We start from the raw sequence: 18896 nt of genomic DNA, 5'->3' as shown, positions 1-18896 counted from the left end.
CCCTGGACAAGTCACTTAACTCTGTTTGCCTCAGTTTCCTCATCTGCAAAACGAATTAGAGAAGGAATGGCCAACCATTCCAGTATCTTTGCCAAGAAGACCCCCAAATAGGGGCATGAAAAGTTAGACATGACTGAACAACAAAAATTGCAGTGTCAAGAGCACTGGCTCTGGAGTTAGAGGATGCGGGTTCAAAACCTGTTTGATTCTTCCTGTATGATCTTGGGGATATCACTTCCCTTCCCTGGGCCCAAGTTTCCTCATCTGTAAAATGAAGGGGTTAGATTCAATAGTCTCTGAGTTCTCTCTTGGCTCTAGAAATAGAACCCAATGATAAGAAGCAGAAGGCTCCAGAAGGCTCCACTTCTGCTTCCACTGACACAAAGTGAGTTAAGCAGAATGAGGAAAACAATGTGGACAATAATGGGAAGAACTATAAACAAACTGACTATTGTGTCATGAGGGATGACTTGTTGGGTTGGAGAGAGGTAGGAATGAATGAACTTTGAAGTGAATGTGATTTAAAAACAAAAGAGATAAGCGGCAAAGTAATTTTTAAGGCCATTTGGTTCAACTCTTCTCTCCTTTTTTACAAAGGAGGAAACTGAGGCTCAGAAAAGTTAACCAATTTGCTCACTTATAGGAAGTGAATGTCAGAGGTGAGATTTGAACTCAGGTTCTGCAATTCCAAATTCATCTCCCCTTCTACAGCACTATTCATGGAAGCATCAGAGAAGGGAACTGCACCATGTTGGGTGCTCCGCCCTTACGTTTTCTCCAAGGCAGGCTTTGGGGCCAGGCTCCGAGGATGCTCAGTGCATTTCAAGCTTGGAGGGACCCTACTTCCTGACAGGATATGAAGTTTATTAAGATTTTGAGAAGCAATTTCCAAGACGTCAGGCAACCTGTCAGATCTCGTGAGGACATCCATCGAGCCAGCCTTACCCTGACTGCCAATTGGCTTTATGAATCGTAAATAGGGAAGACATGGACGAATTTTACATTGGTCTGAGCCGCAGGTATTTTTGATATTGTCAAAGATGTTTTTTAGCCCAGATGAAATACATTTCACGTGACTAATGCATGGAGATTTATTCTTGCCTCATTCAAGAGGTTTCTGTTAGGATAACCCTGACCAGTTGCCTAGACCCTCAGAAGCCAACTCCAGACTACAGTGAGAGCTCGAGTTCAGAAAGACTTTTGAAGAGTTCTCTCTTCCTTAGTCAAAATAAGGTCCCATGGTTCAACTTTGACATCTGTCTTGATATAAGTTGCAGAGAAAAAATATTTTCATCCTGACACTGAAAATCCTCATCCAGGTCTACATGACCAGGGAAAAGACAGAGCTGGGACAATACATATTTAGACCCCCAAGTGCAAGGAATTCAAATTATTCAGACTAAATTGTTTGCCTGAGGAATCTGGGTAATCCTGTTTGCCTCAGTTTTCTCATCTGTAAAATGAACTGAAGAAGGAAATGGCAGATAACTCCAGAATCTTTGCCAAGAAAATTCAAATGAGTGATGAAGAGCAGGACATGACTGGACAACAAAAATTATAGTGGAAAGAGCATGTTGCTTGACCCTAGATGGTAGAACTAGAATCAAGGGGTAGAAGATGTAGAGAAGTAGATTTCAATTTGATGCAAAAAAACCTTCTTAATAATTAGAGATATCCCCAAGTGGGGTAGATTGTCATGAGAGGAGTCTTACTTATTGGAGGTTTTCAAATAAAGACTGAATGATCAATTGGTGAGTATATTGTAAAAGCAATTCATATTCAGGTAAGTATTAGATTGGGTTCCTTCCAGCTGATCCTCTGTGACTTTTTAAAAAGTGTTTTGAGCATTTAGCATTAGGCCTTACAAATAAAAGGTATGTAGACATATTGAACTGAACTTTGAACTGAAATCACTATTAATAGGGTGTTAATGCATTCACAAAGATAAAGGAGGATAAGAAAAATTCAGCTAAGTGACTTGGTCAAAGTCACACAGCTAGTGTCTGATGCTGGATTTGAACTCAGGCTTTCCTGACTCCATCTTCTGCCCCATGATATTAGTTACGTGATCCTGGGTGAGTCCATTTCTTTGCCATTTACTAGCATAATCCTCAGCAGGTCCCTTATCTTTTTGGAGACTCAGTTTCTTTTACTGTAAAATGAGAGGGTTGTACCAAATAATCTCTAAGTCTTATGCAATTCTAGACTTAAGCCTTTTATCCTTCATAAAGGGGAGTTATTGTTTTCTTATTTCACATCCCTGGGCTTTGGTTACCAATCTATAAATCAGATGGTTGAATGATGGTTTCCATTTTATGGTTTGAGAACCATATGTTTATGGTTCTGTTTATGTCTGTGGTCTAAAGTGTTCATGATAAAAAACTTCTAAATAAATAATTATAGAATATGAAGAATAACAGATTGAATGAGGGATTTACAATATTTGTAAGTTGTTGTTTAAAGGAGTTCACAGAACAAAAAATTGTTGGAAACCATAAGACTAGTGGTATCTGACATCCCATCTAGCTCCAAATAAGAACAACTCACATGGATATCATGCTCTTGGGTTGACTGAGCCCTTCATGTGCCTCATCTCATTTAATTCTTATAACAACCCTAAGAAATAGGTGTTGTCATTATCCCCATTTTATAGAAAAGAAAGCTGAGGCTTAGGTGAAGGGACATACTTACAGTCATACAGTTAATATTCTAGACTGGCTTTGGATCCAGTGCCTCCATCCTAGCAGGACAAAGATACTCTTTATTATACCACGCTACTTCTCATGATATTTCTCATAGAATAAATGATTCTACAACTCTCCTTTGTCTTAGTTTCCCAATTTGAAAAGGGGAAGTGGGGATTAGACTAACTAATTATAATATTCTCACTGGATTTGTGATTTCACTAGCACCTGGACTCTTTTGTACCAACACATGTCTGAATTATCTCTAAATTTTAGGATTAGAGTTTCTTGGAGATATTGAGAGGATAAGTAACTTGCCAAGGGTCACACAGCCTGTATGGGTCAGAGGCAAAGCTTTTACCCAAGTTTCCTAATTCCAGGACAGCTTTCTATATACTCTGCCAGGCTGCCTCTGATGTTTATATACCTCCTTTAAGGTTTACAAAAAGTGGCTTATGTAGGTTATCTCATTTGGTGTTCACAGCAATCTTAGAATGATGTCTGATCATGTCACTCCTTCCCCAGTACTTCTCTCCCCAATTCAATTAACTCCAGTGGCTCCCTATCACCTTCAGGATCAAATATAAACCCCTCCATTTGGCAATCAAAGACCTTCATAACTTGTCTGCCTCTGCCTTTTAAACACCCCCCCCAACACTCATCTACCCACACCCACACCCATACACCCACACGCACACACACACACTCTCTGTCTCTCTGTCTCTGTCTGTCTGTCTGTCTCTCTCTCTTATCTCTGTCTCTCTCTGTCTCTCTTCTCTCTCTCTCTCTCTCTTCTCTCTCTCTCTCTCTCTCATCTCTCTCTTTCTGTCTCTCTGTCTCTGTCTCTCTCTGTCTCTGTCTCTCTCTGTCTCTCTCTCTCCTGTCTCCCTCTGTCTCTCTCTCTCTTATCTCTCTCTGTCTCTCTCTCTTCTCTCTCTGTCTCTCTCTGTCTCTCTGTCTCTGTCTCTCTTATCTCTCTCTCTTCTCTCTCTCTCCTCTCTCTCTCTCCTCTCTCTGTCTCTCTCTCTTCTCTCTCTCTGTCTCTCTCTGTCTCTCTGTCTCTGTCTCTCTTATCTCTCTCTCTTCTCTCTCTCTCTCCTCTCTCTCTCTCTCTCTCATCTCTCTCTCTTCTCTCCTCTCTCTCTCTCTCTCTCTCTCTCTCTCTCTCTCTCGTCTCTCTCTCTCTTCTCTCTCTCTCCTCTCTCTCTCCTCTCTCTCTCTCTCTCGTCTCTCTCTCTTCTCTCTCTCTCTCTCTCTCTCTCTCTCTCTCTCTCTCGTCTCTCTCTCTTCTCTCTCTCTCTCTCTCTCTCTCTCTCTCTCTCTCTCTCTCTCTCTCTCTCTCTCTCTCCCCCTCTCTCTCCTGTCTCTCTCTCTTTCCCTCTCTCTCTCTCTCTCTTCTCTCCTCTCTCTCTCTCTCTCTCTTCTCTCTCTCTCTCTCTCCTCTCTCTCTCTCTCCTCTCTCTCTCTCTCTCTCTCTCTCTCTCTCTCTCTCTCTCTCTCTCTCTCTCTCTCTCACATCTGGTTGTCACCAGCTGTTTCTTACAAGAGGTGCTCTATCTTCTGACTCTGAACATTTAATGTTGACTTTCCCTTGCTTCTCAACATACGCCCCTTGCTTGGAATATGTTTCTTCCTCACTCCTGCCTCCTAAAGTCCCTAGTTTCTTTCTAGTCTCAGCTAAAGCCCCTGCAGCATCACCTCACTGCTAGTGCTTTGAGTCTGAGATTCTCTCCAATTTATGCTCTCTATGTTATTTGCATACAGCTGCGTGCATTTGATCCCTCCATTAGACTGTGGACTCTTTGAGGGCATAGACTGTTTTTGCCTCTCTTTGCATCCCTGGTGTTTAGCATACTATCTGGCAGTAAGTACTTAATAAATAGTGGTCGTCTTAACTTGTCTATAAATATTGTTATTCCCATTTTATAGATGAAGAAACAGACTCAAGCAGGATAGGTGACTTGTCCAGGTTCCCATAGATAAGATTCCTTCTTACTTCAGATATCCTATAAGTCATCCAAGAAAATGTCTTCCTTCCCTTCCAGACAAACCACTTCCATGAGAGTGTCCCAAATGATTCATTCCCTCTGGTGTTTGATATGACTAGTGTAGTGACTTCTTTCTCAATGGGAGATATGCTTCCTGTCCCTGGTTGGACTAAGCATGGAAGGCCATCATAGAATTCTCTGGTAAAATTTGACCACTCTATTTGCCAGATATTCATCAATTCTCTTTGCCTTAAAAATGAGATCAGAAACCCCTGATGAAACAAAGATAGCCTGCTGAAGAGACATCTTGAAATTCTCCCCATTCATCCCCCCCACCCCAGATCAACTCCCTTTATTCCCTCTTGTCTAAAAACATCTTTTTGGATTTTCAGTGTTTCTAGGGATTTTTTGGGAGGTTGGGCTTCTGTGGAGTCTTCTTCAGCTTGTTCTACCACTTCTGTCTTTTTTCTTTTTTCCCCTCACTTTTCTTTTTCATTGTTGCATTCCCTCTTTCTTCCGCCTTTCCTCTTCCTTATTAATCATTCTTCAATTTAACAACATGTCCTCAGGATTTTCCTATCCCTTCAGTCCTTGGACTTTCTTACCTCTGTATATATATTTGTATTTATATATGTGTGTGTGTATACATGTGTGTATGTATATGTTGTTTATACATATGTATATTCAACTACAAACCCATACACATGTGTATGTATATATACATATATAGACACGTACATACATCCACACACACACACACATACATATACATACATACATATATATATATATATATATATACACACACACATACACACATCATATACACATATCTAGATCTAGATCTGATGTTTTCCTGACTTTTTGATTTTGTTTTATTCCTCCTCCCATACAATCTCTGATCTAGAAACAACGATCTACTTTACACCCATTGACTTTCCCATCTGGAATGGTATCCATTTTCAATTCTGCTCACGGTTTCCCTGAATTTCTTCAAGGTTCAGCCCCAATCCTAGCTTTTACAAGAAGCCTTCACAGTCATGCCAGTTTTTAGTTCCTTCCCTCTCTTATTACTACCACTCAACTTTGTATATAGCTTGCATTTACCTAATTCCATGTTACTTTCCCCATTAGAATGTAAATTTCTTGAGGGAAGGGACTTTGTTTTTGCCTTTCTTTGTACCCTCAGTGCTTAGCTTGGTACCTGGTGAACAGTGGATGCTTAAGAAATGCTTGTAGATAAGTTGACATGCTGATGTGTTTCTGTTGAGTTTAGTGTAGATTCACTAAGTGTTTGCCCACCTTGTTCTGATCTGCCTCATATTGTTATCTCTCCAAAGGCAGACTCTTCTCCCACCCTCTCCTCCCCACAATGTGCCATAGGCAGACTGACATTAAATGAAGGTTCCCCCCCACAATGATGGTCAAATGTTGTCTTTTAATTTGATGCAAAAAAAAAAATCAGCTTTGAGTAACCAGTGTCCATTGTCTGTTCTGGGAATTCAGACACCATGGAAACCTCTGGAGGAAATCTTTCCATGTCTGCCACACCCAAAGTGTTCTTCCTCCTGGTCAGGGCTGCTGCCTGCAGTGCCCATGTCTGGGAGGGTACCAGTGTCGCTGATGGGTGAGGAGAGGGCAGAATAATTTCACAAAACATGAGCTCCTTGTATATAGTCACTGGCCAATGGCTTTCTGGCCTCAGACTCAAGAAGGGCCAGGGCAGCTGGTGACCGGCCATCTCCTCCCTGTTTCTTCGGGTCAGAATAAATGTGTGTACGTATGTGTGTGTATGTGTGTGAGGGGAGGGTCCTGGGCACAGATCAATCGCTTCATTCATCCCTTAGAAGCAGAGCCTGTTTTATCTGTGCCTTGTGGCTCAAGAAATCCAAAGAGCTAGAAGAACTTGGCCAAGTCAGCCAGCAACTGGCTGGATTCCTGGCTCCATCGCTGGGGCCCCAGCAGAGCAGAGAGAGGCCCACAGATGCCATAGCCCTGGGGATCTGTACTCTGGGATGTGGGCTCTGGATCCCAAGCAGACTCCCAGGCAGCTTACCCTCGAGGTGGAGCAGGGTGTAAATTTTACAGTGGATTTATTTACATGTTGGGGCATTAACACAAGAAGTCCATACATGCTGAAGATGTGGCTGCCTCCCAGTGCAGGGAGCTGTCCTAGGTGGCTCAAATAGGAAACAGAGTAGAAAAGGCACATGATTCTTTATCAGAGGAGTTGTGCACCAATCCAGTAATTTAAAGCTGAGAAATCATCTGTCCAAAGAGAGTTCTCTCAATACGGTTCCCTTTGGACTCCACACAGGGGCAAAAGGGTTTTCTATCGCTCTGCAGGAGCGTCGCTGCCAGGAAGCCTAACGGCTGGTCCCATCCTGGGCCAGAGATAGTGAATGAGACAGCCTCTTCCTTCTTGGTGTCCATGGGAGGAGAGCTGGGGGGCCAGGCTTGGTGCTCTAATCCTTAAGTCACCCTTGTCTCCTTCCCATAGCTTTTCTCACCACCAGGTCTGGGAAGAAGAGGAGTGAGGAGAGTATCCTCTCACGAGGAGGATGAAAGGGGTCCCCATCAGTGTCGCCCATGTTTAATCCAGTTTCTAATCATCCATTTTTGCCCCGAGCACCTCTGCACCACCAGTCGGAGACCAAAGTTAGCCTCCTTTGACATTTCCACTTCCAGACAGCGTCCTGTGTCTCTGCTCACAATGGGGCCATTCTGGGAGAAGAAACAGAAAGGAGATGAGGTTACTGAGGGCCTCCTCAGGTGATTCCCTTCCTAGAGGAAGTACATGCACATGGGAATGGTAGTCACAGCTTCTTGAGAGTGAAGGCAAGGATGACTAGGTGATGGATGTGACTTCTTCCCTGCCTCTCTATCTCTTTAGGATACTATGCTCACAGTCGCCTAATTAGGATTCCTTCCACCTCAGAAATTCTACGAGTCACTGAGTTAACCCAACTAACAAAATGCTCAGGTCCTCCCTTTCCTTGAGAATCCCCAAGGTGGATTACGCCTTCCTGTGTTTGAGATGAATAGTGTAGATCACTCTTCCTTCATTTGGAGACTATGAAGAGGTCTCTGGGGGAAATGGAATCCCCCACCTAGTCCCTGTCTCTCTCCATGAGCCCAGTTATCAGGCACGCTCAAGCACGACCTCTCAGTCCAGTTACCTTAGGGTCAGAAGACTTGCTTCTGGGAAGAGATGCACACATAGATACAAGCCAAGATTGAAATGATGTATATAAGGGAGACATAGACTAACTAACTGGGTCCAGCTCATCTCTCTTAAAGATCCCAGCTGAAGAAACTGAGCATGTTTGGCCTGGAAGTCTGGAGAATATAAGGCTCAGGATGTAGGGACTGGAGTGGATCCCTTTGACCCAGAGGTCAAAACCAGGAACAAGGGTAGCAATCGCAAGGAGACTTGAAGTTAGGAACAGCTTCCTCACAGTGAGAGAGGTCCACAAGGAGAATGGACTTCTTGAAGATGTAATGGACGTGCTTTCTTTAAATGTCTTCAAGAAGAGGCTGGGTGACCACTAATAAGATATATTATGTGGGGTCATCTTGTGCAGAGGTTGAACTAGTTGACCAGTGAGGTCCCTTCTAATTCTCAAATTGTATAATTCAATGATGCTGGGAATCTACATCATCTCCAGGCTGGTTCCTCCTCCCTTTGGATCCTAGAAATCTTCCAGGAAGCCATTTAGTCATTTGACCATTTCCATGTTTCTGTTTCTCTCTCTGTCTCTCTGTCTATTTGTCTGTCTGTTTGTCTCTGTCTCACTCTCTGTATCTCTCTTTCTCTGTCTCTGTCTGTCTCTCTGTCTCTGTCTCTCTCTCTCTGTCTGTCTCTCTTTCTCCCCAATCATATTATATGCTATCTTATACTTCTCATGAAGTTGCTTCTCCCCTGTTTTGACCCAGGTCTGCATTGGTCCCCATAACAGCTCCCTAGCTTTGATGGCAACAGCCCCATGTCCTTGTCTAAGCAAGTTTCTCTTGGCTGACTTCCTTTCTGAATGCTAGGAACTGAGGATACTTGGCTGAAGACCTGACAGTTCCCATCAAAGACAAATATGAGAGGACATGATGCAATGGAAACAGTCCTAGACTGGGGGACCTCCTACTGCCCTCCCCCTCCCAATACCTTAGCTCTCACCTGAGTGAAATCCCAGAGTCTCTGGGCAGGACGGGACACATCTTCACATTTCTTCAAGGTGGGTGTTCGACCTTTCCCATCATCAATGAGACACTTGGAGTCTGGAAGGAAGGCGGTGGAACCAAGAGGCCCCAGCTGAAGCAGTCCCTCAGCACTATAGCGTACCAACTTAGAGGAGAGAGACAGAGACAGACAGACAGAAAGACAGAGAGAGAGAGAGAGAGAAAGAGAGAGAGAGAGAGAATGAGAGAGAGAGAGAGAGAGAGAAAGAGAGAGAGAGAGAGAGAGAGAAAGAGAGAGAGAGAGAATGAGAGAGAGAGAGAGAGAGAGAGAGAGAGAGAGAGAGAGAGAGAGAGAGATTAAATTCAACCATCGTGAAGAATCTAACCCAAAGGGGCAGGACAATTTCTTCCTTATTTCTAAGAATCTGATTGCTCCTCAGTCGGTGGATACCAATTATTGATTGCTCACTTCTGAATTAGAACATCTCAGAGTCACAAAAGACTTCAAAGGCCTTTTAGTCTAACATATCTATGAATAAAACTTATGATTTCATTGGCAGTTGAGGAAATTTGCTCTATTAACGTAGACTGGCATCTTCACTGTAATTTAATCATTATCATTATCAGCAAGCAGCAGCAGCCACATTCATATTTATATATGTGCCAGGCACTATGTTAAACTCTTTACAACTATTATCTCTATTGAGTCTTACAACAACCTGGGAAAGTAGGTGCCATTATCCCCATTTTACAGATGAGGAAACTGAAATTGAGGTTAACTGCTCACACAGCTAGTAAGTTTTTGAGGCTATATTTAAACTCAGGTCTTCCTTACTCCAGACTTGTTGTTCTATCCACTGTGCCATTCATTTAATAGTCTTAATGAATTTCTCACAGCATTGAGAGTTGAAGTGACTTGTGCAGGGTCACAGAATCAGTTTATTCCAGAGCCAGAAATTGAATCCAGGTCTTCCTAGCCTCTACTTTCAGTTCTCTATTATACTCTTCTTTAAAAACAAAAATAAAAAAGCCATTCAAAAATTTCTATAAAAGCTTTATATACATAATTTTATTTGATCTTCAACAACCTTGTAAGGTAAGTACTATTATCATTCCCAATTTCCAGATGTGAATGCTGAAGCTGAGGGTAGTTAAATGACCTTGCCATACAAATTAAATCAAGGGTCATTATTTATTGAATCAGTAGAATGATGGGCAGTATGGTATGGTGGAAAGAGCAATGGATTGGGAGTCAGAGGACCTGTATGAAATCATGTTTCTTGAGCAAGTCACTTCCCTAGCCTCAGTTTCCTTGTCTGTAATAAGGGGCATTCGTTACAATGATATTTGAGGTCCCTTTCAGTCCTCAATCTATGATGCTGCCATTCTCTTTGGTGCCCTTGCGATCCAGTCTCCTTGATAGTTTGCAGTTCTTGGCCAATGAGTGAATTCTACTTATCTTTTATATTTTCATGTTTCGCACTAGCAACCAGCATGTTGCAATGAAAAGATTGCTGCTTCTGGTATCAGAAGACCCTGGTTCACATCCTGCCTCTTTTGTTCGGCTCATAAGACCACTTAACCTTCACAGGCCTCAATTTCCCCATTTGTAAAACTACTTGGCTGATGAGAGTTTGAGTAATAGACCAGTTAGTCGGTCAGTTAATCAATAAACTAGGGATTCACAGGAAAAAGAGCAGCTTGTTTTCTTGGCTTCCTTTGAACGTTTCAGTGCCTTTCTTTAGGAAAACACGAAACCCCATCAGTATGTGAGTCAGGCCAGGCCTCTAGGGGACAAGATGTTATCTGGCATCATGTCTTGGTCTTAATAACTCTGCTGGAGGTTATGGAAAGCCACCGCAATATTCGCTTTTATAAGAGCAGGTTATTGCAAAATCAATCAGCGTGACATATACACCCAGGTATCTAAATAATAATAACAACATTATTATTATTAATAAACACAGGTAGTTTATGAGGTGAGGAGCAGGAGATTAAATCAACACCTTCCCCTCCCACCCAGACCCAGGCATGAGTGATTTAGCCTCCAATCAAATTTGTGTGTATATATGTGTGTGTCTGTGTGTGTGTGTGTGTTTAAGCAGGTTCAAACTTGCCTAGTATCTTGGTAAGTGCTATCAGCTTTAATTAAAAGCTTCCAAATCGCAGTCATTAATTTTACTGTGTGCTTAAAAATAAACCATGCTTTCCCTGGCTCAGAGCTTTCAAATTGACTGAATGGCCTAGGACTTTGGATCTTTGGCCTGGGATCCATCAGGATGAATTCGTTCCCAGATATAGGACAGTTAAATGGAGCAATAGTGTATGGAGCACCACGTCTGGAGTCAGGAACACTCACTCCTCTCCCTGAGTTCAAATCCAGCCTCAGACACTTACTAGCTGGGTGAACCTGGACAAGCCACCACTTAACCCTGTTTACCTCAGTTTCCTCATCTGTAAAATGAACTGGAGAAGGAATGGCAAACCACTCCAGTATCTTTGCCAGAAAATCCCAATTGGAGTCAGGGTGTCAGACATAACTGAAAATGGCTGAACAACAAAGTGATCCAATGAATTTCCTGAGACCTTAGCTCTTATACTGGGGGTGGGGATGAGGGGCAGATTCTAGCTGGAGCAAGGGAAATCTCAGCATGATATAGAGTCAGAGGACCTAGGTCTGAATCCCAATGCTGTCCCTGGGATTCCTTATTTGTAAACCAGGGGAAAAGGAAGGAAATATGTTTTTATTAGCATCTGCTATCAGCAAGAAAAGAACTCTTAGAGAACAGCCAGGATCAGTGACATAGAATTTGAAGTGACCTTGGGGCTATTTAGTCTAACATTTTCATCTTACAGGTGGGGAAAGGAGGTTTAGGGAAATTAAATGATTTGTCCAAGGTCAGAGATGTCATTACAGAATCACTGAACCCAAATCACATGACTCCTGAGGAAAAGATCTTCCCACCGAATTTCAGGGTCTGGAGTTAGAGAACCTGGGTTCAAATGCTACCTTTGCTGTTTGATCCCTGTTTGATGTTGCCCAAGATTTTCTTTTTCTGTATATATTTTGATAGTGTTTCTGTAAATCAGTCAACAAGCATTTACTGAGTGTTTATTACATACCAGGCATTCTGTTAAGTGCTGGGAATATAAAGAAAGGTGAAAAATTACAAAACAAATAAACCAAATAGTACTTGCTTTTATGGAACTCATAGTCCAATGGGCTGAAGAAACCATAACTGTGGAAGGGGTAGATGAGGACCATTTGTTCCGATGGCCATGAAGGCATCTGAAATAGATGCTGTTGGGCACTTAGAGCCTGATCAGACATCAAAGGTACCAGGGTCATCCACAGCAACCCAGGCTATCACCAGCCATCTTGAATGTGTATTGTCATTGGACTTCTAAGACTCAGGAAGAGTCACCCAAATGTGCCTTACTTAAATGCGATTCACAAGTAAGTCAAGACATCTTCCATTATATCATTAGATTTCTTCAAAAATGAAGGACAAACAGTAGCAACAAACAAGAAATACAGAGGATGAACTGGAGGATGACCGTAACATCAAGGAGAACTGAGAAAGTTCTTTGTCCCCTCTTAATGATATTTTATTTTTCCAAATACTCATAAAATAGATTCTAATATTTATTTTTACAAGACTTTGTGTTCCAATTTTTTTCTCCTTTCCTTCCATATCTCCCCCTCTTCAAGACAGCAAGCAATCTGATATAGGTTAAATATGTTCAATCCTTTTAAACACAGTTTCATATTTGTCATGTTGTACAAGAAAAATTCGACAAAAGGGAAAAATCATGAGAAAGAAAAAGCAAGCAAATAAACAAAAAAGTAAAAAGAGTATGTTTTGATCCACATTCAGTCGCCATAGTTCTTTCTCTCTCTAGATGTGGATGGAGTCATCTAGGTGGCACAGTGGGTAGAACACTAGCCCTGGTTTTAGGAGGACCTAGTTTAAATCCAGCCTCAGATACTACTGAGTTATGTATGATCCCTATATAAATCCTATGATTTATATCCTATGATAAATCCTATGATCCTATGATAAATGCATGGCAAGGCATTTAAAACCCTGATTGCCTCCAAAAATCCCATGGAAAACAAAACAAAAAAACATACCCTGAGCAAAAAGAATATACAAACTCTCTAGATGTGAATGGCATTTTTGGAAAGCCTTTTTATAAAAATTGGGACTTTAGTTGAGGCTTCAAGGAAGCCAAAGAAATTAAGAGGAAGAGATGAGGAGGGAGAGATGTTCAGTGGAGAGACAACAAAAATATTCAGTCAGGGGATAGATTGTTGTGTGGAAAAAACAACAAGGAGGAACTGTCACTAGATCACTGGGAATGTGGGGAACTATGAAATGTAAGAGGATTGAAAAGGCAGGAAGAATTTTTACCTTCTGAATCCAATTCTTCCTGTGCAACAAGAGAACTGTTCGGTTCTGCACACATATATTGCATCTAGGATATACTGTGACATATTCAACACGTATAGGACTGCTTGCCATCTGGGGGAGGGGGTGGAGGGAGGGAGGGAGGGGGAAAAGTCAGAACAAAAGTGAGTGCAAGGGATAATGTTGTAAAAAATTACCCAGGCATGGGTTCTGTCAATAAAAAGTTATAATTATTTTAAAAGAAAAAGAAAAGGTAGGAAGAGGTATTGTTGTGAAGGGACTTAAAAACAAAACTTTGGATTTTATATTTTATCCTAGAAGTGCCAGGGAGCCACCTTAGTTTAGTTGTGCTAGTGATGTGACATGATCATACCCCCATTTTGGGAAAAACACTTTGAATAGAGGCTGGACTGGAGTGAGAAGAGAGTTGAGGGAGAGAGTCTAAGCAGCTAGATCAAGGATAAAATGAAAAGATTGTAGACCAGGGTGATGGCAATGTCAGAGGAGAGAAGGGAGTGTGTATTTAATAGATGTTATTATATATGGATATATATGCATATATGTATATGCATATATATATATATATATATATATATGGAGAGAGAGAGAGAGAAAGAGAGAGAGAGAGAGAGAGAGAGAGAGAGAAAGAAAGAAAGAAAGAAAGAAAGAAAGAAAGAAAGAAAGAAAGAAAGAAAGAAGAAAGGAAGGAAGGAAAGAAGGAAGGAAGAAAGAAAGAAAAGGAAGAAAGAAAGAAAGAGAGAAAGGGAAGGAAGAAGGGAAGAGATTGTGAGTCTGTGACTAGGAGCATGTTGGCACTTTCTATAGTAATAAAACATTAGAATGAGGGGAGGGCATGGAAAGAAAGATAATAAATTCACTTTTTGATATGTTGCATTTAAGATGTTTATAGGATATCCAGTTCAATTTGTCCAATAGACCATGGAGGTAGATGGAAGGTGAGGAGAGGGTAGAGCTGGATAATTAGATCTGGGAATCATCTGCAAAGCAATGATAACTAGTAACAATACTAATAGCTAACATTTACATAGCACTTATTATATGGCAGGCACCATGCTAAGCAGTTTGTAATTATCTTTTCATTCGATTCTTGCAACAATCCTTGGAGGTAGACGGTATTATTATCTCCATTTTACAGATGAGTTAAACTGATGCAAATAAAGGTTAAATGATTTGCCAAGGGTCACATAGCAAGTAAATGTCTGAGTCTGGATTTGAACTAAGGTCTTGCTGACTCTATACCCAGTGTTCTAGGCACTGTACCACCTAGTAGCCCTTAACTGAATCCATAGGAGCTGAGATCACCAAAGGAAATAGTATAGAAGGAAAAGAGAACAGAAGGACAGAACCCTCACAGGTAGGAGGAAGGATCTGGAAAAAGATATAACAAAGAAAAACGAGAAGGAATGGTCAAACAGGTAGAGAATCAGAGAGCAGTGTCATGAAAACCTTAAGAGGAAAGAATATCCAAGAGAAGAGGATTAGCAGGACCAGAAACTGCAGAGAAATCAAGAAGAATGAGGATGGGGGAAAAAAGCCACTGGGGCTATTGATTAAGAATTCTGCAAGTTCACAGGTAGAACTTCAGCTTAGAGGATAGGGTGGCTGAACCTCTGTATTCATGGTCTATGGACTACTCCCCATAGGGACCATCCTCAGGGGCCAGGATTTCATATTGAAGTACTTTCTTGTTACTAAGTCACATAGATAGAGTCTGAGACAGACCTACTGGTTTCCACTCCAACTGTGGAAAGTGTTATTGCAAGCTCTAATGCCTTAGAGCTAAAACTAGTCTGGCTTCCATCTGTTCTGGTCTGTAGGGAAAGAGGAAGAGAGCTAAGTGCAGAGAGTGACTTGCTGGGCTGGTGGAGAAATGTAATTTTCACCCAGAAAATCAGCAGCGATTGTGTCTTATTGCTGTTACAAAACAGATTATACATAGCTTCAAAAATGGGCAATTATTTTTACAGTTTACTGAATGTGGTTGCCTGCTCTCTAGGAGGGCATTAAGAATGTAGGTAGGTACCGCTAGCGAGACTTTATATTTCCGTTCATACTCGTTCTGATCCACAATTCAGCTTAATTCAATCCAACCCAACAGACATTTATTAAATACCTATAATGTGCCAGGCACTGTGCTAGTCGCTGGAGATGTCATTGTTCAGTCGTTTTCCATTGTGTTGACTATTTGTGACCACATCTGGGGTTTTCTAAGCAAAAATCCTGGAGTGTTTTTGCCATTTCATTTTCCAGCTCATTTTCCAGAGGAGGAAACTGAAGCAGACAGGATTAAGCGATTTGCCTTGGGTCACACAATTAGTAGGTGTCTGAGGTCAGATTTGAATTCAGGAAGATGAGTCTTTCTGACTCATGGCCCAAATGAACACTGACCCCTGCCTTTTAGGAGTTTACATTCTACTTGGAGAAACGTGATGGAAACAGATAAAAATGTAAAAAATAAATGCTAAGTAATCCTTTTGTCCTAAGATTGGGAAGGGAAGGGACAGGGCAGAAGTGCTAATAATTAAGGAAGTTAAATTTGAGTAGAGTTCTGATTTTGGAGTAAGGAAGACCTGAGTTCAAACACTTCCTAGCTGTGTAACTCGGGGTAATTCACTTAGCTTCTGATAGTCTCCATTTCTTTATCTGTAAAATTTAGGATAATATTAGCTCCTCCCTTTAAGCATTGTTGTGAGGAACAAACGAGATAATATTTACAAAATTCTTCGCCAGCCTTAAAGTTCTATGAAAAGATGAGTTATTATTGTTATGTGATGATTATGAAAGGCTTTATATTGGAAATGATCTTTCATGGAGTATAGGATTCTGAGAAGAGGGGGGAATTCTTTCCTGGTTTGGAAGACAGCCTGTACAAAGGCTTATTGGTGGTAGAGAGAATACACCATATGGAGAACAGCAGGAGGACCAGTTGGGCTGGAATACCCAATATATGTGTCCACAGAGCATGCTCAATACATACAGATTGATGACAGGTTGATGACAATGAACCTTCCAGGTGTATGTCACTTTAAAAAAATTCAATCTGTGATTTAATAGACAAAGGGGGTCCCTCTAAAAGGGTTCTAGGAGGCACTGGGAGGACTGATGCCGGAGTCAAAACAATCTACAGCATAGGCAAATCTTGAACTTGGGTTTTCTTGACTCTGAGATCAGCTTATTCTCTGTTTATTGTGTGCTACCTCCCACGAATGACATCCTATTTCATTTAGTGCTTCCACATTCATTATATGATATATCATATTAAAGAAAATAATCATCACAGGCCAGCTAGGTGGTGCCCTAATGGATAGAGCACCAGGTTTCTTCCTGAATTCAAATCTGGTCTCAGATACTTCCTAGCTGTGGTTCCTCAGAGAAGTCACTAAACCTATTTGCCTCAGTTTCCTCATCTGTAAAATGAGCTGGAGAAGAAAATGAGAAACCATTTAAGTATCTTTGCCAAAAAAAAAAATCCCAGATGATGTCATGAAGAGTTGGACATGATTGAAAAACAACTGAAAAAACATCAACTAATAATAACGTCTGCACGTAGTGCTTTCAGGCCAAGCCCCCTTCCTTCCAATAAATGCATGAATTCTGCTGTGGGACAATTATCAATGAGCATCATGGAGAGTGGAAAATGGAGCCTGGACTTGAATCCTAATTCTGGTACTGTCTTTGTGAACTAGGACAAATCTTTCCCTTTCTTGACTTCATTTTACTCATGTGTAAAGAAAGGATTGGGTTTGATGATTCCTAAGTTGTCTCCCAGCTTTAAATTCAATCACCCCCATTTTATAGTTGAAGGAACCGAGATTGAAAGTGTTAAATTGATCTGTCCAAGGCCAAAAAATATTGGGTAGAGGCAGGGCTCAAACAACAGATCCTCTGACTCTAAATGGGATAGTCATTTTGCTTGGCCCAGTTTTTGTGATGTAACTAGAAAGGTAAGCTTCCTGAGGACAGGGGATTTTAAATTTTAGTGTTTGCCTTCTTAGCCTCTATTAGTAGATCTGGTGGGCATTTAATAAATGCTTGTTGATTAACATTGTTATCCCCATTTACCGGATGAGAAAATAAGGAACCAGAGAAATGCTCTAGGAAGTTGCTAGTAGAGTAGAGTTCCTGTGACTTTCAATTCAGTTCTTCCCACTATATGGTGAGTGTTCAGCCTTGGGGTTCCTTTGATAGGATATGTGTAGATTTTACATATTCATCTGCCATTTTGCTCTGAGCATATTGATTGAAATGTATATGACTCATGGGCAGGTAGGTGATGCAGGGGATAGAGCACCAGCCCTGAAGTCAGGAGGATCAGAGTTCAAATTTGGTCTCAGACACTTAATACTTTCTGGTGTATGACCTTGGGTAAGCCACTTAACCCCAATTGACTCAGAAAAAAAAAAGAAATGTATATGACCTGAGTCGAGATGAGAAAAGGACAATACCATAAGTTGGGGGTGTTTGCCTAATTGTAGCACATTGCATTCATTGGTCCTATTACTATGATGTTAGGATAGTGACTATCTAGGGCAGAGCTGGAACCAGGGCAAACAGGGCTCTGTGTTAAAGGGCATTGGGTGGTTGGGCTTTCTCCTAGAGAAGGTCCCCATCCTTACATGCATGGCCCCAAGCCAATTACTCTCTCCCAGGGTTCTAGCATCATCACGTGTCCCCCTTTCCAGGGAGCACCCCCACAAACGTTAGTAAGGAGTTCAGCAGCTTTCCATCCAAAGGCTCCGAGGCTTCCAAATAGTCACGATTCTACTTCACAGAAGATTTTCAATCAAGAGTGCAATTGAAAACAGTCTAGATTTTTAAAATGAAGGACCTGCCACCTCTTCAGCATCAGAGCCGAAATGAGACAATGGGGAATGGAGCTCCAAATTGCCATTAGTTTCAAATCAAGGCAGTTTATGGGCCCTTGGACACCTCAAGAACCAGGCAGTGATGCTTCAGGGCTTCCATTTTCTAATGAGTGGCTAATATCACACAGCAGAGGAAATCAAGACCCGAGGCAGCTGTCGCCTCCAAACAGTAGCTGAGCCCTGAGCAACAGGGGACCCACAAGAGGTGATACTTTCTGAAAAGTGGGTTATGAAGTATTTGAGTGAGGAAGCTAAAAAGCAAACTAATTTCCCTGCTTATAGCCCAGTTTGGTGCTTGGAACATGGAAGGTACCTGGCTGAATGGATGGTGATAATTATGGGAAGTGATTTATAGATGGCCTTTTAGTGTTGGCAAAACCATTATACATTTTGGGTATAATACATATAATTACGTATATCAGTTGATCTAGATTATCCATAGGAGGTGGATGTTTCATTATCTTCATTTTCTGGGTGAGGAAAGTGAGTCAGAACTTAAGTGACTTGCCCAGGGTCCCATAGCTAAGTAGTGTTGAGGACAGATTTGAATTCGGCTCTGTAGGCCAGTGCTCTGTCTACTACAACATCTAGCTGCCTATAGAAGCATAAGGGAGAAGCTGGAAATCCTGAAAGGGAAGAGTTAAATTCTATTACCTACAATAAGCACTAGTGCAACAGATATTTATCAAGCCCCTTCAATGTCACAGCTAATGCGATGTAATACCCTGAAAATAAAGTTACTGGGACTCTGCA

The 18896-nt window shown here is 41.5% G+C and overlaps 1 protein-coding gene across 1 annotated transcript in view; it reads right to left on the bottom strand.

Annotated features, from left to right (window-relative positions):
- Positions 1 to 6088: 6088 nt before the first annotated feature.
- GALNT9 (polypeptide N-acetylgalactosaminyltransferase 9) overlaps positions 6089 to 18896 on the bottom strand; it is a 277398-nt gene continuing 264590 nt past the window's right edge. Inside the window, exons 10-11 of the mRNA XM_051972578.1 lie at positions 8844 to 9011; positions 6089 to 7396 (exon numbers count right to left, since the gene is read on the bottom strand). Coding sequence (XP_051828538.1) covers positions 7250 to 7396; positions 8844 to 9011 — 315 coding nt within the window. The 3' untranslated portion in view covers positions 6089 to 7249. The remainder of the gene's footprint in view (positions 7397 to 8843; positions 9012 to 18896) is intronic.

The sequence above is a fragment of the Antechinus flavipes genome, chromosome 1, assembly GCF_016432865.1.
Source record: "Antechinus flavipes isolate AdamAnt ecotype Samford, QLD, Australia chromosome 1, AdamAnt_v2, whole genome shotgun sequence".
Lineage (NCBI taxonomy): Eukaryota > Metazoa > Chordata > Mammalia > Dasyuromorphia > Dasyuridae > Antechinus > Antechinus flavipes.
Note: the sequence above shows the minus strand (reverse complement) of the source record. Positions and strands in the feature narration are given on the sequence as shown.